The sequence below is a fragment of the Elgaria multicarinata genome, chromosome 8, assembly GCF_023053635.1.
Source record: "Elgaria multicarinata webbii isolate HBS135686 ecotype San Diego chromosome 8, rElgMul1.1.pri, whole genome shotgun sequence".
In the NCBI taxonomy this organism is placed as follows: domain Eukaryota; kingdom Metazoa; phylum Chordata; class Lepidosauria; order Squamata; family Anguidae; genus Elgaria; species Elgaria multicarinata.
In genome coordinates, this window is record NC_086178.1 from 51,077,322 (window position 1) to 51,101,862 (window position 24,541).

General features: G+C 39.4%; 1 protein-coding gene across 1 annotated transcript; it reads right to left on the reverse strand.

Annotated features, from left to right (window-relative positions):
- Positions 1-922: 922 nt before the first annotated feature.
- On the reverse strand, positions 923-21,697 carry UBE2G2 (ubiquitin conjugating enzyme E2 G2). The gene is made up of 6 exons (XM_063132325.1): positions 21,579-21,697; positions 18,160-18,195; positions 18,029-18,074; positions 6,916-7,034; positions 4,809-4,949; positions 923-3,126 (listed from the first exon to the last, which is right to left on the reverse strand). Exons 1-6 carry the CDS (start codon positions 21,619-21,621, stop codon positions 3,014-3,016), a joined length of 498 nt encoding a protein of 165 aa, XP_062988395.1. The 5' UTR covers positions 21,622-21,697; the 3' UTR covers positions 923-3,013.
- Positions 21,698-24,541: the final 2,844 nt, after the last annotated feature.

Consider the following 24,541-nt stretch of genomic DNA (forward strand, 5'->3'; position numbering starts at 1 on the left):
AGACTAGTAGCTGATTGGTGGGAGATTCAGGACAGACAAACGGAAGAATTTCTTCACACAGTGCATAGTTAAACTGTGGAATTAATACCACAAGATGTAGTGATAGCCACCAGTCTGAATGGCTTTAAAAGGGGGTTGGATAAATTCCTGGTGGAGAAGGCTATGAATGGCTAATCCTGATAGTTTTGTACTACCTCCAGTTTCAGAGGTGGTAAGCCTGTATACACCAGTTGCTGGGGAACATGGGTGGGAGGGTGCTATTGCACCATGTCCTGCTTGTGGGTGCCTAGTCAACAGCAGATTGGCCACTGTGTGGACAGAGCACTGGACTAGATGGACTCTTATTCTTAACCAGCATGGCTTTACTTATGTTCCCTCACATATGTGGAGGGCCCAATTATAGTAAGTATGTGAACCATTTCTATATGTATTCACTTTTGTTGTGACACATAAACAAACCTTAAGTGTGATGCCACACAATCATCAATGAGGCCAGACAAATTGAGAGGAAAGGATATAGTAGCTTTTCCCTGCTACAAAACACCCACAAGCATTGGTTTTGCACAAAGTGGAAATCAAGACAAAGGCATCTTCAAGATGGGACAGGGCAGAGGGTTAAAGCTGGTGACATAAAAGACGACAAAAATGTCTATATCTATTTATCTATTCATCCAACAAACCCACAGTATGGAAAGTGCAAATGCATAAGGAGTTATTTTAACTACCTCCCATCAAATGCCGACTGAATTAGAAGCATCACTGATATTGTCACTGCAACAACAAATTAGTTCGTTCATTCTCTATTCTCTGAAAGAGCTCATATTCTCTCATATGAGAATTTAATCTTAGCTCCCTAAACCCTTTTTCACATTTCAGTCCATGTTAAAATAGGATGTTCCCCAAAAAGTGGATACAAACGATCTTGTACTTTTAAGGAAAATATGTCTTTATTTTCATTAGAGTTTCGTGTCCTTTATAAAACAACGAGCTTTAAACACATATGAATACTGCATAAAAGTAGGAAGGCTTTCCCATGGAACTGTCAACCACCATTAAACAACGAAACTTTAGAACACCCTTCTTTCAGAACGTTGCTGTTATATTGGACCCTTCAAGCTACGTGGCATGTTTTTAAATGAACAAACACCTTTCATGTGCAGAGAAAAGTAACATCTGTGGATGCCATTTTTGAAAAATATATTACTTTCCAAGATTCCTTCCCATTCCCTCCCAATCCGTACCCAAAGTTACATCTCTCTCAAAACTTCATAATGGAAAAAGATTTACATGTGATTCAGACATTGCTCCTGTGGCATTTTTGTCACCGCAAATCTCTCATGAGGGCAGGACTTCACACAACTAAAGAAATGCCCAGATTCAGCTTCCCCTCTAGATCAGCCAGATCATGGGAGTTATTTTCACTGGAAATCATGCTAGTATAGTAACACATGAACCTGAAGTCTTCCAATTAATCCAACAGCTCAATATATGGAATTCCACTGGGAATAAAGATGATGCCAAATGATGTTCAATATGAGAAATGCAGGTCCACAAGGTACTGTCACAACAAACTATTTTATTGACACAGTCCTTCATAGTTGTCCCTTTAAATCTGAAACTCTGGTTCAAGTGTAAATACTAGCATAAGACCAATCCAAGGCTATGCAAGTTATGATCATGGTATTTCTTGCAAAATAACTTCAAACTTGGCATTTTGAAGTAGTACCAGATGTAGAACAGTGTTACATAACAAGATATGGATGTCAGTTCCTGCTCAGACAAAAAGAAAGAACGGAGCAGTCTATTTCATTCCTATACTACACATAAATATACGGCTATAACTAGACTTAATCAGAGCAGACCCAATGACATCCCAATGATTTCAGTGGGTCTACTCTGACTAAATCTGGATCAAACCCATTCTTTTCAGAAACTTCCACCGGCTCTCTCCTATATCGCCCTCAAAAGAATACAAGAGTAATTGCTAATCCAGGCAATGTTAATACTGGATTTTGTTTGTCCTATTTCCTTTAGGAGTAGAGTCCAGACAATGCTAGGTTCAAGACTGAGTCTTTATATTAGGTATCTGTGAGATCAGGATTGAAAAATCACTTAGGAGACATTGCTCTTCTGACCAACAGTTGTTATTTCCGGCATCCATTATGGGTAGAGATATCTGTTTAAGGAAATCAATACATTTTGGGAATGATTACTCAAGTAACACCAAACATAATGGAGCTGTAACAAGTTCACTGAATGTCTCAAGAGGAACGTAATCATGCTTGAAGGCATTCAAAAGTACCCACATAAAGTGTTATTTATTTAGGCAGGAAGAATGTTATACCTTTAAGCAAGATACTGATTACACTGACCACTTCTTCCCTGGTTTACCTCCATTAGAGACAGTAATTTACTTACTCATAAAATAATCTTGACCAAAAGCTCAATTCTGTTCTCATTTAACTTCAAGGTTTAAGTCGTTTTGCAGTATTTTGGAGACAAGTTCTTTTTATCTTGTTACATGAAATTATGTAAGACATCCTTAAAAAGGAAGTTCTCAATTTCCAAAAACCTGATCCCAATAGTGTTTAAGCAGTATTTTTCTACTTTTCTGAGCAGTTATAAATTCACAGATCTGCTCTACTCCACTACCAGCAAGTATATTGAAAGGGAGCAGGAAAATAATATAAATATAATTGGAGAGATACACCACAAGGTAACGTTTCCAAGCTGTCACTAGTGCAAAGTGACTTGCAGTATAGTTTCTGCTATAACCAAATCCATTTGTATTCCATCTACTGACAAGTTTTAGGCAAAAAGATTTTTTTCCCGTAGAGAAAAATGGGAAATATATTTGAGTGTATGTATTTGAAGGGGGAGAGCAGGAAGGTAAGAAACCCAGTCAATGATTGTACAAGATTTGTCTTTTGCTACCGACACAGAGTACTGTCATCTGGGGCTCTGAGAAAAGTTCAACACTACGATTGTCAAACATTTCAGTTCTCTTCCTCTTTTAAAGCCCAAGTGATTTCTGTACAATTTGCTTGGCAATTTTGTTAAATTGCTCTCTGTCTTCCCGCCACATTTTAGAGGCATCCACATTGGCTCCACTCTCATCATTTGGTTCTGAAATTAGAAATAAAGATTAAATCAATTGGGGGGGGGGGATCCAGAAGCTATGGGATCTGCCCAAGTACAGTGTTGCTCTGTGCCACAAGAATTACAGCCACTAGAAGCGGAACATATAGGAGACAAGAATTCTTATTTCTACTTCATTACATACTATGTTCTAGAACAAAAAAAAATCAAGCAACTTAGGATTCCAGATTCTTTTCTGCAAGAGACAACCAACAGCAGGCACATTAAAGCTGCATTCAGACACATGAGTGTTACCAACATGTGCACCCTTGAAATTTAGGCTCACATGTTACCTCCTCTCTCCACACATCCTCGACACATAAGGAGAAAAAATGAGAAACTTAAGATTGCATCTGCAACAAACCATACTTTACTGTTTCTTCTAAACCTGGCAAACTATGGTTTGCAGCAAATCATGACTAGAAGCTTCTAATCTCCTCTTGTGTGCAGAGGATATGCGAAGTGGAGGAGAGAGCATGTATGTTCCATGCTCTTTCTGCTTGCTATGCCAAACCACAGTTTGGTATTACATCTGAATGTAGCCTAAGATTCTGACTGGCCCTCTGCCTGTTCACTCCCAACCACCATCACCGCAATTTCCTTCCCTGCAGCTTCTATGTGGTGTTTGCATCCCAAACTTCCATACAGTGTGAAACTTAATGAATGATATATATGGATCACAGGCTCCCAATATTCTGACAGCTTGGCTTTTATGTATTCACACTACCCCACGTGCACATGAACAGCATTAAGGAATTTGAATGGCTGAGTTTGAGACATTAGCAGCCATGGAGAAGTGCCCATGTAGGGTCTGAAGGGGGGGGGGGGGCTGGCCCACTGGACATTTTACTTAATTGACCCAGGTTGGACAATCTGAGTTACTTCATCCACATTTCAATTGGATCTTTGCATATGTTTTATATTAGTATTTGGATTTTACTAATTCATTTTTATTGTTACATAAAGTCTCGGAAGGCAGATTAGTGGAAAGTGGGATATAAATGTTTTTTTAAGTCAAATAAATAGATCTTATAGACAGTACCATGACACTTTTTTAAAGTTAAGTTCCAGGACATAAGCATACACTATTCAAGCCTGCTGGGGCTTATGGTAATAAGACTTCAAAGGACCACTACTGCAATGCTAGAATAAGTGTCATTGTTCACCCTTGACATCTGAGCATTATGCAGCTGATCAGGCTGCCCTGCCCTGTAATCTCTGCCATATTGCGAGAGAGTACCAATTTTCTCCTCTTTAGGAAAACATGGATCTATCTCAGCAACATAAGTTCCCTGGACTGGTCATGAACTGCAGTTTTTAATTATCTTGACAGCCACTCCATGGATACAATTCATCGTAGAAAAGATAGGCCAGTGCCAAATCTCAGGGAATAGAAGACTACATTAAAGAGAACCTTATCTATACAACTTCCAAAGTGGCCCTTGAAACCCTTGGCATTTAGGTAGCTTAAGAAAGCACATGAAAGCCTTCAACTCCTACAACTACAGTGATAAACACTGAACCTAACATATAAACTACTAATCTAGGGTAGATCATTGTAAATATCTTAAGGAAATTGGATACACAAAGTGCTAGAGTAGTCCAGGAATTTGTTATTGGTTGAACAATCTTCCTAGTTTAGTGCCTGCAGGTGAAATGCTGTTCCATACCTGCCAGCATGCTGACCACAGACAAGAGGATCTTCTCCACACTTTGTACTGGGCTCCATCGTTCCGCACTGCTCTCATAGCCCATGGGATCATCTCCAGGAGCATGAAGAATAGAAATGCAAACTCTCCCATCTGGATAAACTGCAGAGGAAAAGAGAAGCATTTGTGACTCTTTTGCTTCCTCCAGACAACAATTATTTAAGAAAAATGCTTCTCAGATATTCCAGAATTGATGTAGTTTGTTATTTCCCAAGTTCTCTCTGTCTAAACTTCATTTAGGATGCAATCCTATGCACGTTTAGACAGGAAAAAGGTCCTACAACTCTCAGCATTCCTCAGCCAGCATCCCCTTGGGGAGTTATAGGCCTTTCCCCACCCCTGTCTAACCATGCAGAGAACTGCAGCCTTCATTTTGGACAGGGAATGTTTTTAGATTTTTTTATATAACTATATGTAGGATTGTTTAACATCATGTTTTTGTAATGTGCATTTTGTCAGTCTCTTCTGTTCAAACCTTTATTAAAATCACACACCCGCAACGCCCAAAGCCTCCTAAAAATGGCTCTATGCCTCCAAAAATGCTACGATCTTGAATTCTTTTGTGCTTCAATAAACCTTTGGTGAATCTTTAATAGTTTGCTTTGCCTTGCATAGTCTGTTGCCATTAACCTTTGTGACGGCCTTGAATAAGATGGAAGTAGACTATACCATAAATAGAAATTAATAGTACTGTTCTAACCCAATGGCTTGGGGAAAGGTTTGGCTCTGTTTTTGTTGCTCTTTAATCCTCCCCCAGTGTTATTCTACCAGCTGTCCAGCTACCCTCCACCCAAAATACAGCACTTAAATGGGTGGTTGAAATCTGCCAGGCACAGTTTCAAATTTTCCCTTCAGCTAACATCTGTGCAAGTTTGCAACACGTTAAGTGCTATATATAGGTTATTCTGTTTACTCCCTCTCTATAGCCCTAAGGTAGGGATTGGTTGCTTGTCTATCCATAGCTAAGGGAAAGGAAGACAACATTTTGATGGATTGCTATTACTTCTATGGAGGAGTAATGAGTGGAGAGCAGGCCTTCTGCATTGTTGTATTGAGCAGGCAAAGATGAATATGCTTGCAAAGTCCCAATATACAAGCTTAGGAAAAAATACACAAGAAGACTTCATCACATACTTTTCACGGATGGTATTTTTTCTTCTCTAGTCGCTATTTAAAATGTAAACTTGCATTCATAACAAAGTGGATTAACAATGTTGGACTCAATTCTATGAATGTTTTGTTTAAGATGGAAATTATACAGAACCCAACTACATACTTTAACCAGGTCTGCAAAGTGAGGACAAAAGGTTACCAGAAACTGAACTGGCAAGCTAAACTAATGCCCTTGCTGAATCCAGGTAGCACAATATATCAGAAGCAAAAGGAGGGTTTCAGAAACAGCACGACTTCCATAGTTTAACATAAAGTATCTGCAGTCTGTCAGGGCTTAGTGTTCCAACCCTTCAAGTCTTTTTTGTTGTTGTATAGATCATGTGAGACCAGAGTATTCAAGGGAAGATGAATTGCCAAGTGTAAATAGAGGATAGGTCTAGACATACAGTATAAGGAAAATGTTTGCTATGTTTGTGACTTTCAGTAGAAGGAAATAGCCGAAAATCAGAAAAACTCAGGAGGTGAATGAGGATCTGAAAACCTTTTTCTTTTTTAAAAGGAGAAAAGGTAAGAAGAGAAGCACAAAGAGGTTGTAAGGAACAAAGAATCAGGAACTTTGAGTAGCAGAGACCCAAACGAAGGAGCTAGCTCTGTCCTGAGTAAAAGTCAAAGACTAGCTACGTAGAGGACCACAAGATCACTAGTAATAAAGCAAAGATCTTGGCCATGTGATCCTTGCCTTCCCCAGGTGAAAGGGAGGTCTCTGTCACACCAAACTGGGAACAAAGTGTTCTAAGAGTCCCTTAACCTTCCCCCCCCCTTTTTTTTGCCTTGAGTTAGAAACTAATTGCAAGATAAATAGCCCTAGATAAGTGGACTTGATGGAACTCCTTACCTATGTAGAAAACATAATAATGTCAAATATTGCTAAAACCTACTTGCTATTTGAACTTACTATTAGGATGAAACATCTCACATGTGAACCTCATCTTTGGAGGACTTAAAGGATAATCAAGAGGAAAACTCAGAATAGCAGGAAAAACACCATACTCAAAGCAAGTGTCCTCTGGACCCCTAAAAGCAAAATGAAATATTATATTTGTGCAGCATGAGACCATTCAGCATTACTTTATAAAATCAGCTCCAAATTACTAGCTACTAAGAATGAAAGCATAAAAATTGTACTGGATTGTAATAGGTTACCATCAAATGCTATAGCACTTCAAAAAACTATCTACTAAAATGTAGTTTTGTATACATACATAAATTATGACAAGGAAGTAGTTTCTAATTAGTATGAGAAACTGAAATGAATTAGTAACATTTACTCTCTACCACAAAGGGATCAAAACCTTCAATAGGATCTCTTAGATATAATACAGTAAAATCAGTTTCATGTGCTACCAGTCTCAAAGTAAACAAGTTTAATTATTTGGGCAGTCAAAACAGACTGTCCAAATAATCCCTTTCCCCAGCATCACAAAGGAATCATCTAAGTCTTAGATGTGCAGTGCAGTACAATTTATGTGAAGAATATCCTAGCTAAAAATTTACCTAGTAAAATCTATTCCCTAGGTCAGAGGAGCAGAGCCCCTGGTCAGCTGGGCTTTCCAATCTGGCCTGCACAGCATCCTGGACCTGCTCCCCTCCCCATATCCTCCAAGGAGATTGTCGTTTTGAACTGAAATCAGAAGTAATAGCAGGGATTACTGCCATTAAATCCGAATTCTGGTCAAACATAAGACCAGATGGCAAGGAATCTGCCAGTGGTGAAAAAACAGATGCTCTTCCTGGCACCGTCCAAGTCCCTTTCTCAGTCCTGGGAGGAGGCACGGAACTCTGTCTCAAACAACACAGGGTGTGTGGTCACACATCCTGATGTGACATTAGGGAGAAGAGCTGGCAACAACCGGCTCATGGTGGTCTTAGTTAGGGGCAATTCAGCCCCACACTTTAAATTATTAATTAATTATATGCTTTCTGGGCAGTTTATAAAAGATTAAAACATAGAAAATGTTATACAAAATTTAAAAACATAAAAACACACAACAGACAGTATACACAAGCACAGCATACATCCATGTGTCAGGGGAGAGAGAGGAGAGAGAAATGAAACAAATTTAATTTATTTTAAAGTTACATTACAGGTCTAGCACCAACCTACCTTGCATAGTTGTGAGGGTGAGAGAGGTAAAAAAAGATATGAATTTAATTTGTTTAAAAGTTAACTCACAGGCCTAGCACCAGCCTACTACTTTAATATGATTACCTCACAGACATATATCTTAGGGGCCCCGAACAACGCTGGGTAAATCAGCTAATAATTCATAAAATAGACAACTTAAATCAATGATCTGTTCCATTCAAGAATTGATATTTAATTAGCTATTTAGATTATGATTTAAAATTAGCTCAATTTAAATCTATCTAACCTAATTAGCAGCTGGGATAATAAAAGACATAAGGCATCATCTATGTATAGTTGCATCCCTCTTACTATAAATAATCCCCATCACAATATTAAGTAGGACTAATTAAATACATCTCATTTAAAAAATAGACATTATTTGAGATTTGATTGCTAATAACAGATTAAGAAATGTTTTCCCCAAACTGAGCTCTGGATGTGTGGGTGTGTTAATCCCAAGAGAATAGGCATCACTAAATACTTCAGCTAAGAGACAAATTGGCTTCACTTTCTGTGCAAGATGACAGAATAGAAAACCTTGTCCATTAGCCTAATAGTAAGGATATAACTGTACTGCCACAATACTTTTACACTCATGCATTCACTTTGGTATTGCCATTATGTCTCACCTACCTTGTAAACTGGGTTCAGAGAGACAAGTGGCAGTTCATCTTTTCCATGAGAAAAACCACTACGAAGTTTATAGAAATGGCTGCTATAAATTATATTGTTATTGACCAGTTCACACTGAGATTACTCCTCATGCTCCCATATAAGAAAGGGAGCACATGGTGAAAAGAATCAGAAAGCTCAAATATGCAAATCATCCCTTAGTATTTTGTCCTTTCCCCTTCAGCCTACATATCTCCCTACATATGTATCTTCTTTGAAACAGCACCACTTTTCACTTCTTGTTCCCTAGATCCTTCTCCCGACAAAGGTTCCGAACCATGTAATGGGGGGGGGGGCAACTTTTGGCCCTCCATTTGTTTGGCCTACTACTCCCATCATCCCTCACCATTGACTATGGTGGCTAGGGCTGATGGGATTTGAGGGCAATAAGTCACTAACTTCAGCCCTTATGTAACTATGATAATACTGTTTAGCAGTGACACCTTCCTAAAGTTACATGAACAGCACCTACTTTTTAAAAAATATATATTTAAAAAAAATGATACCATGATTGCACACACCTTAAAAAAAGACAGCAACTATTTGATCTCTTCCCATCATCTTACATCTGGTTCTATTTCCAAGGTAGCTAATTCATAGTATGCTAGTTTCCAAATTTACAGACACAGACTAACATAGGTATTAGACAATTAAATCCACACACATTGAAAGAACCAAGTTATCTATTTTTTTAGGAGGAAGTATTGAGTATAAAGAGTTAAATTGTTCTCATCCACTCCCCCTAACATAAAACAAAAGCTGAAAGGGAGAGAAATGAAAGCTTGCACATTAAATTACTAGGAAGGTCACAACACTGCTTAATTACCAGGGTGTGTTCATTCAATTATACTCAATCTGTCTCCAAGGCATGTTCCAGATTTTAGTGCCTGCACGTCAAGCTATTGCCGGCAGGTGCTGATCTTACTGCTTTGAAGATGCTGCTATACTACACGGACAAAGGTGTCAAAAATTGCCATTTAAAAAGGTACTGTATAACCAAGGCTTATAAAACAACTCCTCTAAAGATCCTACAGAAAGCTGTGCATGTGAGAATTTAATACAATAACTCAAGCAATGACAGCAACTTCTGGATGTGTAATTAAGATGTGCAGGCTTAAGGCTCTTGAAACGAAGCACATCTAATGTGCACACCCAGTTTAATCATTAAAGGAGAAATCTTCCAAATGTGTGAACACAGCACTTTTAGATAGTAACAAACTGTTGTGTCTGTGCACAGCTGAACTGAACCAAATAGCAACATTTCACTTCATTTCTTATATTTATTTCAGAATTACAGTCACCATAAGTAGTATATCAGTCTCAGAACTAGAAGTTTCAACTTCCTTATCCCCCGCATTTTGTACAGGAAAGAAGTAAAACAAATTCAATCTGTCCCTATCATCTTTTCCTGTTCTCATTTCCGTTCAATCTGCTTAAAACACTTGTTCCTCATCTGAAGGACAGCAACAAACCACCCCCTGCACTTTTTCTTCAAAGTTCATTTCAGCAGAGCCCCTTGGACAACCATAGCCTCACTTCACTACTACCCCTTTCTCAAGACCCAGTCTCTCCCATTATCCCAATTTGTTCACCTAATATGATTTTAAGACCTTTGGGCAGGATCCTCATTTTACCCTCAAAATTCTGTTAGGCAAATTGGGCTAAGACATTTGAGCTTCATGGTGGGACTAGGATTTGATCCTACTTTCCTATATTCAGACCCAGCACTCTAGCACAAAGTCCCTACTAACTCTATCAGTTCTGTAGATTGGATCCATAGATGTTTGTTGTTTATTCGTTCAGTCGTTTCCGACTCTTCGTGACTTAATGGACCAGCCCACGCCAGAGCTTTCTGTCGGCCGTTGCCACCCCTAGCTCCCCCAAGGTCAAGTCTGTCACCTCCAGAATATCATCCATCCATCTTGCCCTTGGTCGGCCCCTCTTCCTTTTACCTTCCACTTTCCCTAGCATCGGCCTCAGGACTGACTTGTTCCAATTATTACACCTGACTCTAAACTCAACTACTTTAGTCTAGATCCTTTCGTACGACCTCTACTATGCTCAGCAAGCTATTGGTGCCAAGCATTACAGTGCATTGATAGTAAAAGGGAGGTTAAATTAAGGGCAAAAAGAGTGCTTTATAGTCAACGGAATCACACTATTAAGTAAAACCAAGGTAACGCTTATTATAAAAAGCAAATGTAATGAATGTAAGGCCTTAACATGACATCACAGTAGGCAATATACCAACAGCTTTAAGCTATGTAGCTTCATTCTGTAATCACTGTATCAATAGGACTTCACAGGGCACTCCCAAGAAAAGTTCACAGGTAGTTTTGGCAAGTTCTATGTTTAAACGTTTGCAATCAACACACTAGCTTTTATTTTAACACAACTTATTGTTTGACTGTAAGAATTTCCCCCAGGCAGGTGTCTCCAGAAGTACTGGACCACAACTCCCAATATTCCTGACCACTGGCCATGCTGGCTGAGGTTGATGTGAGTTGTAATCCAAACCATCTAGAAGACACTCAGTTGGGGAAGCCTGGCCTGTTTGAACAATGCCTTTTCATTAGAAGCAAATACTAAATTTTCACTTGAATTGCAGGTACATGCTGCCACATGTTTCTGGATTAATGGCAAGGCCTCAAACATCTGATGTGCTGTTTTTCGCTGGGACTCTTAAAAACCTATTTGTAATGGTGTACTAATTACTCAGGGCAGTAGCCTATGCTGCCTGAGCATCAGCAGGATCTGCTGCTAGCACAAGGAGCAACCAGTTGTTAAAGCAACCCAAAATGAATAGAAATGCTCGTTTCTGCAACAGGGCAGTGGAGTTCACAGAAGGGAGCTCCACCAACCTGTCCCAATCCATAACACAAAGTGCTAACTCCCTATTACATAAGCAGTGGGCCTCACTTGGTGCAACCATCAGCTGGAACATAGCAGCCCTCTTCAATACTCAGTCCCTAACACACAGGATCTTTACTGCAATGCAAACTCCTAAGTAGACAGCAGCATGCATGTGGGGTGTGTGTGCATGCATGTGTCAAAGTGTTGGGCTGGCAATATGAACAGTTAAACAACCGCCATCCTCCAGATTACCCTTCCCCAACCTAGTGCCCTCCAGATGTGTTGATGGGATAATGGGAGTTGTAGTTCAATACCCTCCAGATATGTTGGGCTACCATTGTTGTAATCCAACACATGTGTAGGGCATAGTTGGGGAAGGTTGGACTAGACTGACAAGAGGTTAAAGACCCATACACTTCTATAGGGAAACACCGGATATGCTATTAAGAAAGAAAGCAGGGGGAAACATCTATCCAGTGAAACAGAGAGTACATAACATGTAAATATCCAATTCATTGCCAAGAATTCTAAAAGATTTTAATAATAAGTTATTTGATATAAAAAACAGCTATATACTTTGTTTTTGCAGATATTTCGATTTGACTTTGTTTGTATTATTCTCATTTACTGCTTTTAATTTGATTGCAATACACCTTGAATATTTGTTAGAAGGGCAGGCTGTAAATGCTGGAAATAGTGACATAAATAAAGCTGGACAATTATTTCAATATGCCCTACAGCTCTCCAGGCATGAAGCTGAAAACATTTCATATTCCAAGGTGACAGCAGCAAGGTCTTAGCTGTTCGTGTACATAGATTTTCCAGACTGACACTATATTAAATAGCTCAGTTACCAAAGTAACATTCCAAACCAAAATTCTCAAAGTGCAAACTGCTTCCATCACCACAGCTGGGAGCAATGATAATTTCCATCATAAAAACAGGAGACATGTTTACGTCTTCTATGATGGCCAACACATTGTGTGGTAGACTTAAATAAAAAAGGTCATACGCATATTATACTGCAACCAACTGGATGTGGACTGTGCTGGAATGACAAAGCATTTGCCTGCAGCAGTTAATCTTTCTGGATCAAAGATGATCATTGTCTTTTACTTGTAATGCAACTAACAATTCTCAATATTAAACAAATAAAGCAGCTCATGTCTGGATAAGTACAAGTAGGCTTTGTTTACCTAGCATTATGGGAACATACTAATATTTGCGAAATTATGCAGCATTACAGTAAGATATAACAAAAGTTAACCCTGCACACCCCAAGTTGCAGAATTCTAATGATCTGCAAGAGATCCAGAAGTCTAACTTGATTAGATAACCATTTTTTTGTTTACAAGTATTTCTAAAGTAACAGGGAAGCAATATTTAGAGTAACTGACTGCAGCTTATGTGAACAGTTGCTGGGGAACATGAGCTGGAGGCTGCTGTTGTACCCGTGTCCTGCTTGTGGATTCCTGGTCAACAGTTGGTTGGCTACTGTGTGAACAGAATGCTGGACTAGATGGACCCTTGGTCTGATCCAGCACGACTTTTCTTATGGCCTTCTTTAGGAGTGTGTTTCTAAGCAATGAAGTCACTGTTCTGTTTCGCAACAATGTTGTGTTTCTTAATGCAAAAAAGTTAGCAAACTGCAATTGAACTTCCTCATGAAAGACAAATAATTCTTTGTACACCAAGAAATAATAGTAAAAACTTGGAGCAAGCATTAGTTGCACACAATTTTCGGATGCCTGATTCAATACCACATCATATATTCACTGCTCAAGTATAACTGGCACAGAAAGGATACTTCTAAACCATGTTCCCACTATGTTTCCTATGCTTTTATCTGAATTTGAAACTAAGCCTAAGTTAGCTTCACCAAAAATTTAGAAGTTAATACATGAAGTTTGATTACTTTTTCCACATAAACATTAGATCGCAACATTTAATATCTGTAAGCAAATGACCACTTGCTCAAATATTCAAAGCAGTCTTCCAGTTCTTCATACATAAAGATTTCTGACAATTAGGTGTAACATAAATGACATTGTCTAAAAACACCATAACTCAGGATCCAAGAGCAACATAATTTTTAAAAAAAGTGAGTAATGTTGTAGTTTGTTGTAGTTTCAGTAGCACAAGACAGAAAATATTTTTACAAATTAAACAGCCATGGCTTTACACGGACCTTAGAACATAAACAAAAGCACAGGATAACAATTTTGCATTATATCTGTAACATACAATTACAGAAATAAAAGGGTAGAGCATCATACGAACATCTGCTAAAAGAACAAACACTTGTGGGAGGTCATTTAACGCTATAATCATTGTTTTTAAGCACATTTATGAACTGTTTTCATGAAAGCAGCTGCAATCCACCCCCAATCTCACAGTGCACAATGGGGAATTCCAAACTGAAGGAAACATATACATTAAAGTCCTATACCTAAAATATAATTACTTTTCTAGACAGGTTTTTGAAATACTGGCTTAAATTTGTACTTGTTATTTTTAAGGGCAGCCTTTAGGCTAACCAAGTTCTAACAATGAACGTTTTCGTATTATTTTACTGGGCTAAGTTGTTGTGGTAGCGAGCACTGTTTTCAAATGCCATCAATTCTCAAGTTAATACGCTAACCCAGTATAACAGAGAGAGAAATACATTAGCCCATATATATCAAGTTAGGGCGCAATCCTATGCATATTTAGACAGAAAGAAGTCCTACAACTTCTAGCATTTCCAAGCCAGTGTGGTTGGCTGTAGCATGCTGGGAGTTATAGGATTTTTTTCTGTCTCAATATGCATAGGATTGTGCTTTTAATTGATTTGCACACCACAGTACTCACACAGCATGAAGATGGAAATATTTTACATTCTAGAACTATTTATTACGATATTGTATGGTGATATTGTCTCCTTCAGCAGATATACAGCATGCAAACACATATTCTTTTGCACTTTGATGTGACAAGATCAAAGGTGTGAGAAACTACACCAAAGATCACAATATTTTTCTGTGCACTAGAAAACAAGTATGGTTTTGTGGAAATGCAACTACTAAGCAAAAGATGAAAAGGTGTACAATGCAACATCTCCAAAAGATGCTGATGATAGAATAGTAGAGTTGGAATGGGCTCTAAGGCCAATGAGTCCAACCCCCTGCTCAATGCAGGAATCCACCTTAAGCATACCAGTTGTCTTTATGAATATTGGCCATGCTTTCCTTCAGAGCATTTATTTGTTATAAAACAAAATTTGTTGTCTTGCCATTCGATTTGCAGTGGTGTACATCTTATGCACAAGAATTAAATATATATTTATTCATACATTTTAGGGTCATTCAATCAAAACTTGTACTAAACTTTAACCATTACTATCTCACCTTCCCACTAAAAAAAGCACTCAAGTTGGCTCACAATATCTCAGCTGACAAATAAGAAATAGATTCTTAAAACCCAACAGTAAAAGGAATAAGCAGAATCCAATCCGCAGAATCCAATCAATTAAAACAAGCTTTAGCAGCAGACCAGCTTACGCTCCCAAGATCTGCCTAAATAAAACATTTTTGCCTGCTGTTGGAAGGAAAACAGAGATGGAACCAACCTAGCCTCCTTTGGCAGGGAGCTCCAGAACCAGGGAGCAGCTCCTGAAAAGCCTCTTTAAGTTTAACATTCATTTTTCTAATTAGTTAAAAAGAACTTCCAGATCAATGTGATTTAATTTCTTTCAATGCTTCCAACATATACTGCATTTCTATAAATGCCACAATTCTCTCAGACTCTTTATAGAGCAGACTGCCAAATGACATGGAAGAAGTACCCTTTAGAAGGAAAAAAAATGGAGAGCTGGTGATAGAGGCGTTATTCCTGAGCACTTGTAAATTGTACTATACTGCTAGTGTTCCTAAATACCCGTGTTTCTGATTGAAGATACTTGCAATTACAACACATCCCCAGTAGAAGTTTTACTACAGTGCTGGTCACAAAGTTTTGGCTTCATTACCTTAAAACAACAGCTACATAACACTCCCCTTTGGGAGTTTCACAGCTATTCTAGAGCAAGGCTACCCATTTAGATAAATTTCAGGTAGAAGACACAACACTAGCCTGATAAGATCTATCACTTCTGCTAAGGAATAGCTGAGGAAGGATCACTAATGAAAACCAATCCTTCTTTCCATGAAAGAGATTTGAGACAAACTTCTCCCTACCTAGGTTCTTCCTTTCTGAAATAACCTCTAAGTGAAAAATGCTTTTAGGCATTTCCTGAAGCTGTCAAGTGCATCTGCAGGTTTCACTAGTAAGAGTCTGAGAGGAGTGGCGCTATGGTAAAGAAAACTAAGTCCCTCCAACTGTCAAGGTTCCCTTCAAGTGAAAATATGAAGCAGATCTTATTTTGTTAAGATATATTACAGAAGCACCCCCTCAGGCAGGTTGGACTTTAACCATTTCACTGCCTGTTTAATCTGCAGTTTAAAAACCAGCTAGGTGAGAGGGGAATACAGAAGGTTTTTGGTTGATCTGACCTGTCTATTAGTTGACTACGTGAGTGTAACATTAACATGTCTGACCATACTGAGTTATGTTTATAACTGTGTAGTTATAGATCTATGGTTTGGTAAGTATCTCTAGGGTAAGAATGGTAGATTTGCATGTGTGAGCTGATTGGCTGAGAGAGAAGGAAAGGGTGGTGTGTGTGTGTGTGCGCACGTGCGCTATATAAACTGGGGGCTGTGCCTGTGGGAGGCAGACAGGGATGAGATGAGTTGAGACTGGGAAATGGTGGTTGAGTTAGGAGAGAGAGGTCTGTGGTGATTGTGCAAGGATTGTTTAAGGGATTTTGAAGTATTGCAGATGAAAGAATCTATATTGATAGAGCCAGAGTAGATAAAAATCAATGATTTTTTTAAAAAAAATAAAAAAATTTTTTTATTTAAATCAGTTTTTTTATTTAAATCAGATTTTTTTATTTAAATCAGATTTTTTTAATAAAATGCTTTTTGAGGAAAAATCTATCTAAAGATAGTTTTCTATTCAAGATACATTATAGTCCAAAGGTTATTCATCATGAAATAAGGATTAGTTTTTAATTATGTAGCATGAGGCTGTTTCAATTTTTTGGTAAATGAATTCCATTAATCCATTTACAATGTCATGCTCTTCCAGAGGTTTCTGTAAGATTATTTTTCTCCTTCCAATAAAGTACAGCAGAAAAGTTGTCCAAATATGAATGATTAACCTATTAAACTGGAGACAGTTCAACTTGCAATAATTTCATAATTATCTATGTATAATGTGTATCTAATAGTATAACCAAATCAGTATTTTTTTGATATAATTGTAAATCTAATCTCAAAAAATGTTGCTATTCTAAAAATGAAACCTTCATCTGGTTGTAAATATTATTATACCAGCAAGAATGAGTCTTTGGTAACTCTGAGTTGTATAAAATATAGCCAGGAAGAGTACACTTTTTGGGGTGGGAGGGAGGAGTCACATGATTAAATCGAGTCTTTCTGAGTAGTGATTTAAATCATGATTTAAATCAAATTGATTTAAATCAAATCCACCCTGGATAGAGCCATTTAAGAGTTACTTATTTATTATTCAACAACTTATTATACTAATTAGTAAAGCTTCTTTTGTTTATACAATCCTACACCTCCTGCTCATGGGTAAGTAAGAGGGAGGTAATAAAAGGAACAATATACAGTTAAAGCATAGTCTGTGTGTCCTCACTGAAAGAGGACTGAGTAAGGGTTGGGCCTGAGCCTTGAAGTTCCTAATGGCAGCGAAACCCAGTGAGACTGAGAAAAGGTGGTTCCTGCTGGGAGTGAGAAAGGCCTTCAAGAAAAGGAATTTTCACTGGGAAAAGATGGGAACATCACAGTGAGATCTAAGGCAATAATGCTATCCTTTTTCTACATTATCTGAGCCCACCCAAAAAGGTGTGTTGGCATCTTCACACCCACAATATACCCTGAGTGCCTGCATGCTCATTAGTACACAATTTGCAAGTTCTTACTTGCACTGTAATGAAGACCAACATATGTATGAAACAAATAAAAGAGGCCTACTTGGCTGGCAATCTTTCTTTTGTTCCATTTAAGACAAGGAAGCTAGTTTATTACAGCTTGTTTGGAAATTGTATGTTTTCCAAACATATTAAGAGTGCTTGTGTGGAAGGGTGGATACACAAAACCCAAACGGTTCCAGGGAAATCCCTAAACCTGACACTCCATTTATTACAGGATTCATAAAGAATTAATCATTGTTTTTGTTCTGCAATGTTCATCAGCACAAATCCTTCTATATTAATATAATTGAAATGCACAATAACTGATTAACTTACATTATCAATGCTTCCCATTCAAAGAAATTTTCTTCATTCATAGGCCCTATTTAAAGAAGAAAAGTAGTATTTTATTACAGGCTTCCTAATTCAAGATATACACATATAAAATTATAAATAAGATTCCTTACCAGCTACTATGCCTTCTGGTGGATTCAGCGTCAACTCTAAAATTAAGAATAAATATCTTAAGTATTTTTTGTTAATACTTCACACTTTTCAAAATCACAAAAGCAAGATATTCACCAATCTGCCAGAAGGGTCCTGACTGTCAGTTCTCCGATTAGCAATAATTTCCAATCCAACAGGAGAAAAGGCTTTAGAATGGGAAGAACAATATTTCCACCAAATTTCCTTTAGATTGCAATTGTACACACACATACAAGGGAGTAAGTCTCACTGAACACAGTTGAACTTACTTGCAAGTAAACATGCACAGTATCGGACCATTAAAAAGAATGTTGACAGAATACTATTGAAGAGATAACATATATACCACAACAAACCTGTTCTTTCATTTATATTGAGGTACCCAAAATATAGAATTCAGAATACAGGAAATAAGACGCAAGATTGTAAACGTATTTTGAATTTTCCATGAACAGCTGTTCTGTTTTAGCAGATGGCAACTACTAGTCTTCCCTTTTCCTACACAGTATCGATTAACAAGTGCCTGCCTTAGCCCATTTCTAGATTGTTAGTAGTTTCTTAGAAGATGGACAAGAGTGGGAGATGAAAACAGGAGAAAAGGAACATGGAAGGAGTGAACTACAGTGAAAAGAGGAGTTATTGCACTCTCTAGTGGAGAAGATGCAAACACCAGCAAAAGAGTGTTTATTGGATCATGTCTAATTTCTCTTTTTACCTTGAACAGGAGAATTGATAGCTCAATGGAAGAGTATGTGTTTGGCATTCATAAGGTCCTGGTGCCGCTAGTTAAAATATATCTCTGTACCAGGACAGGAAAAAGCAATTCAGAAGAGACAATACCAAGCTGCATGGACCAATGATCTTAACTCTGTGTAACATAGCACTACCACAAGATGTAGTGATTGCCACCAATTTGGATGGCTTTAAAAGGGGGTTAGATAAATTCCAGGAGACTATCAATGGCTACAAGCCCTGATGGTTGTGTGCTATCTCCAGTATTCAAGGCAGTAAGCCTGTGTGCACCAATTGCTGGGGAACATGAGTGGGAGGGTGCTGTTGCACCATGTCCTGCTTGTTCATCCGTAGCCGATGGCTGGTTGGCCACTGTATGAACAGAGTGCTGGACTAGATGGACCCTTGGTCTGATCCAGCACGGCACTTATGTATTGTTTATTGACACATATTGACAAGAACATGATGACTTAAATCCACTGTTGTGCTAGCAGAAATCTGATACTGAAATGGGAGTTTCTCTCTCTATCCTCCCTACTGCACACTTTTGCACTGCCCGCAAATCTGCTTCAGGCAGTTTCTCAGTCCTTCAAAGCAGAGGGAATCTCTCTCACAGACACCCACCGCTTCTGGTGACAGAACTGCTTCCATCAGTGGAGTGACACCATTGGATACAACCCTATATTAACAGAAATGTGTTTTGTTTTTGTTTGTTTTTAGTACCAATTCAGTGCTTTTACAGAGACTTTGCTAGTAGAAACTTAGGAAGCTATTTTATCCAAAGTCAAATCACTGAGCCAACTAGCTCAGCATTTTCTACGCTGACTAGTAGTGGATTTCCAGGTTTCAGATTGGAGTCTTTCCCAGCCTTATCTGGAAATGCCAAGGATTGAAACTGGGATCTTTTGCATGCAAAGCATGTACTCCACCACTGAGCTACAGTCCAGAAACAGGCTACATTTTTTATTTCAACCACCATAGCTGACAATCCTATTGAGGGCTTGCTAATGACAAAACCAAAATTACATACAATGAAACTAAGTAGCATATATTTCTGGTCAGGATTTTAAACAGAACTGCTCAAAGTAATTCCTGTTTGGGTCCAGACAGTTTATACAATCAACAGAAGCAAGTGGCCAACCTTCTGCTGCACTATACCATTTCAGACTGTTACTGAATGTTCTGTACAGGATGAAACAAAACAAAGAACTCAGCACATGAAAAAAATACATGTAAATTATTATTATTATTATTATTATTTATTTATATAGCACCATCAGTGTACATGGTGCTGTACAGAGTAAAGCAGTAAATAGCAAGACCCTGCCGCATAGACTGAACCCTACTTCAGGGAAGGAGAACCTGTGGCCCTCCAGATGTTGTTGGGACTACAACTCCCACGATCCTTAACAGGGAGCTTCGGCTATTGGGCGGTATAAAATGGCAATAAATAATAATAATAATAATAATAATAATAATAATAATAATAGTCTTGATTTCTGGGGCTCATGGAAGATGGGGTCTATCAACATTTGGAGGACCATTGTTTCCCTACCACTGCCCTACTCCCTGACATGTGGGGTTTCCAGAAGCAGTTGTTTTTTATTTTTAGGAGCATTTGGATCATATAACACAAAAATGAAAGGCAATCTTCATATTAGTGTAATATCTTTATTGAGCCATTACACTAATGGCCTAATACAATATAGATTTTGGAATTTTACTTATGACCAACACCACTACCTTTGTTTTCTAAAAGAAACTTTGCTGCACAATTAGAGCAATTCAGGAAAAAGTGTTATTCCTTTGGACCAATGTATGTTTAAACTTGACTTGATGGGTTCCTCACTTAGAGCAGGGACAGATGGTAGATAGAACAAGGTAGGAAAAACAAAAAGCTCTTCTCCCTTCCTAAATTAGGCTGCTAATCAAGAATGCTGGGGGTGGGGGGAGGCAAGAGTAGGTTTATATGTGAAATAATTTGTGGGCGTGCCTCAGTCCTGGCACTGAAACAATTCCAAGGCTGAGGCTGCGCTCAGAAGCACTTTGCTCCTTAATTCTACGTCAGCCATCAGGAACTATTATTTTGCACCTAGCTCGAGTGAAAAAAGAAACCCATCCAAGTCTGCCCATCCCTGAGGTAGCCTGCGCACATGAAGACGAACACCACTACGCTCATCGGAGACTGAAAGAGACTGGGGGCTCATCTACACCAAGCAGGATATTCCACTATGAAAGTGGTATATAAGAGGCAGGAGCCACGCTACTGCTTTATAGCGGTATTGAAGTGCACTGACAACTGTTGGGGCCCATTGACACATACCATATACCGCTTTCATAGTGTTATATCCTACTTGGTGTAGATGTGTCATGGGCCCCAGCAGTTGTCAGTGCACTTCAGTACCTTTATACCGAAACCAGTCAAAATTGTGCCCCCTCCTCTGCCCCACCTACAGGGAGGCGCCCAAACACTTCCTCAGCCTCAAAACGTGAGACGGAGAAAGGCCCTGGAGGCCCAGGAAGGGACAGGGGGCCTCCCGTGGCCACGAAGCCTAGAAAAATGCCCGACGCCGCTTGGAAGTCTAACAGGCAGGCAGGCAGGCGACCTCCCTCCCTCGTAACCACACACAGCGCCGCCGCCGTTGCCCGAGCTTCCGCAGCCACTCACGTTTGTACTCCGCCATGAGCCGCTTGAGCGCCGTGCCCGCCATGGCTCAGGCAACCGAGAGCAGAGGCCGAGACGACCGCGGCTTTACTCCTGCTGTCGCCTCAGCTCTTCCAGGAGCGACTTCCGGCTGCTCTTTGACCGGGCCGAGGCCGACCAATGCCCTTCGCCTCTCAATGTGCAAACAACCCACAGAGGTAGGAAAAGGGTAGAACGACAACAGGGACAGCGGGTTTAACAGAACCTTTTTTTGTCCTACGCCGACCCGGGGGCGGAAAAGAGACCTGCCCATAGGCATCACAATAGGAATCTACTTGTTTTTCCTTGGTTGTGATTGGATAGCGGCAGGTGTACCCCCACCCCCCACCCCAAACGAAACGTCTCGGCGAAGAACAGGCGCTCCTGCTTTTTCTAACTCGGTTCTCTGTTTCATGTGAAGACTTTTAAGTTATTTGAGGGGTTCGGTGGGGTGAGAGATTTAAAAGTGTCTATGAATAATAGACCATGACGCTTCTGCGTACAACCGATTCCTAGATTACCCCCCTTCCCCTGGGGGTGGTTACCTTTGCTGTAACCTGAGGGGAGGTCTGTGGCGGGGACTTTGGGCTGGAAAACCAAATCATCGCCGTCCCACCTCTCACCTGAAATATTAATAGCGGATTACGTTGTAGTGCTGTTGTAAGCCATACTCCTCACCTACGACTTGGAGTTAGCAGCACTAAGACTATATTGCAGGGCTGTTGTAAACCACGTTCTCTGCCACAGCACACGCGCGCACACCTCTCCTCCCTAAACAATATATGGACAATGGATTGCATTTGCATGGCTATTTGGGAAAGCTTTTAAAACAAAAATAAAACCTGAGCTAGGAAGTTCATGAGCTCCTCTCTTTACAGCTTCCCTTTGTTTCTTAGGTGGACGTGCTGGTGCCCAATCACACACACCCTCAGATTGTTATTTCGCCATTAATTTCTATGGACAATTCTCGCTTCCGTCCTGGCGCAGGTTTAAAAATGGTTTCTCCAGGGTGAACCCGGAAATCCCCTAAGTCATCTTACAGTTTTATGTCTGTAAACCCAACAGCTATGCCTCTGTCAAATGCGCATGAGTAGTCTGGGGTGGAGGGATCCTTGCGAAGTCCTACTCCCCCGCATCTTTGAATGAAACGGCCACATAGCTCCGCCTACGTGTTTTACGATCGCTGCCGTTGTCAATCCACCCGCTTCATCCGTCCAGAAGACGCTCATCATGTAACCGCTTTCATTTGATCGCTGCTGTCTTATACCAGCCGCATTGTTAAGTGTGAAATAGGCTTCTGGCTATGAATACTGCCATATTCCTCACCAAATGGTGAACCCATTCTTCAAAGGGGGAGGGGCATCTGAAGCACTAGGAAACATTTAATCCCCCACCTCGTTACATGCACAATTCTATGGATTTTTATTCAGAGGCTTAATGCAACTGTTAGGTGAATGTGCATGGTATTGCCTGGCCAAGTTTGCCTATTAAGTGTGCTCGTTGTCAGGATATTCTTAGCGCCCGTCCATACCATCACAATGATACATCCCCTCCTGCCACACCAGGCTATTTTTATATTTTACATTATTTTGTTTTCAGAATTTAATTTTAAGCAGAATATAAAAAACGTTTTTTTATATTTTTAGAAACTGTGATGACTGCTGCTTTATTGCCTGTGCACATTCCCTTTAAATCAGTGGATCTTAACCTTTCAGGCCAAAGACTCTTAATACCCAAAGGACCTCATGTTCCTGTTGTCCTTTTTCTACATTTCCCCCAGCAGCAGTTATTGTACTGCTAGTGTGACCCTAAGGATATAACATTGAAGAGAAATGCTAATTAACAGCAAACTCCAGATGGCTATTTTCTCCTGTTGTTTATTCGTTCAGTCGCTTCCAACTCTTCATGACTTCTGTCGGCCGTTGTCACCCCCAGCTCCCCCAAGGTCAAGTCTGTCTGTCACCTCCAGAATATCATCCATCCATCTTGCCCTTGGTCGGCCCCTCTTCCTTTTGCCTTCCACTTTCCCTAGTATCAGCCTCTTCTCCAGGGTGTCCTGTCTTCTCATTATGTGGCCAAAGTACTTCAGTTTTGCCTTTAATACCATTCCCTCAAGTGAGCAGTCTGGCTTTATTTCCTGGAATATGGACTGGTTTGATCTTCTTGCAGTCCAAGGCACTCTCAGAATTTCCCTCCAACACCACAGTTCAAAAGCATCTATCTTCCTTCGCTCAGATTTCCTTATGGTCCAGCTCTCGCAGCCATAGGTTACTATGGGGAATACCATTGCTTTAACTATGCGGACCTTTGTTGTCAATGTGGTGTCTCTGCTCTTAACTATTTTATCAAGATTTGTCAGAAGTAAACGTCTTCTGATTTCCTGGCTGCAGAAATGTTAAAAAATATGTATGCTGTTATACCTCTTCTCAAGCACCCCACCCCTTTTAGCATGCCATTTCTATATCACTTTTGATGTCAGAATTGAAATTAAAGTTCTTTCCGCCCAGCATCTTGGCTACCCTGTTAAAGCAAGTCATTCTTCCCTTCACTCTGATCCCAAGGATATAGAATGTAAAGATCTTTCAAAATAGAATGGAAAATGTTTAGAGCCCTTTACAGGATCCCATTGTAGATACACTGGTAAAGATGAGATCACAAAGCAAGAAAACACAGGATGTACATAGCCCACTAGTTCCTTTGGTGTTGTAATTATTTAGAAGAAACACATTTTAATGCTAAACATTTACCTTGGGATCATTTATCCTTTCAATTACTTATTCTTGCAATTGTTATTTTAATTGAGCTGAACAGTTACAATAATCTATTACATCTTCAACAAGTCATCAGCTGTGTATCTAAGATACTTTTCACAAAAAACAAATTCAGGGTGTTTTTTCATTGGAGTCCCCCACCACCACCAAAGATCAAGAAAGGCAACTACCAATTTG

What these genes read in the sequence shown, in the direction of transcription:
- UBE2G2 (XM_063132325.1), bottom strand. Translation starts at nt 21,621, where the DNA reads ATGGCGGGCACGGCGCTCAAGCGGCTCATGGCGGAGTACAAAC. An exon ending in GAATGGGAAGCATTGATAAT is followed by an intron (nt 7,035 to 18,028) that starts GTAAGTTAATCA and finishes TTTTGCTTTTAG; the next exon opens with GGGTCCAGAGGACACTTGCT. An exon ending in TGTGGTCAGCATGCTGGCAG is followed by an intron (nt 3,127 to 4,808) that starts GTATGGAACAGC and finishes TTCTAATTTCAG; the next exon opens with AACCAAATGATGAGAGTGGA.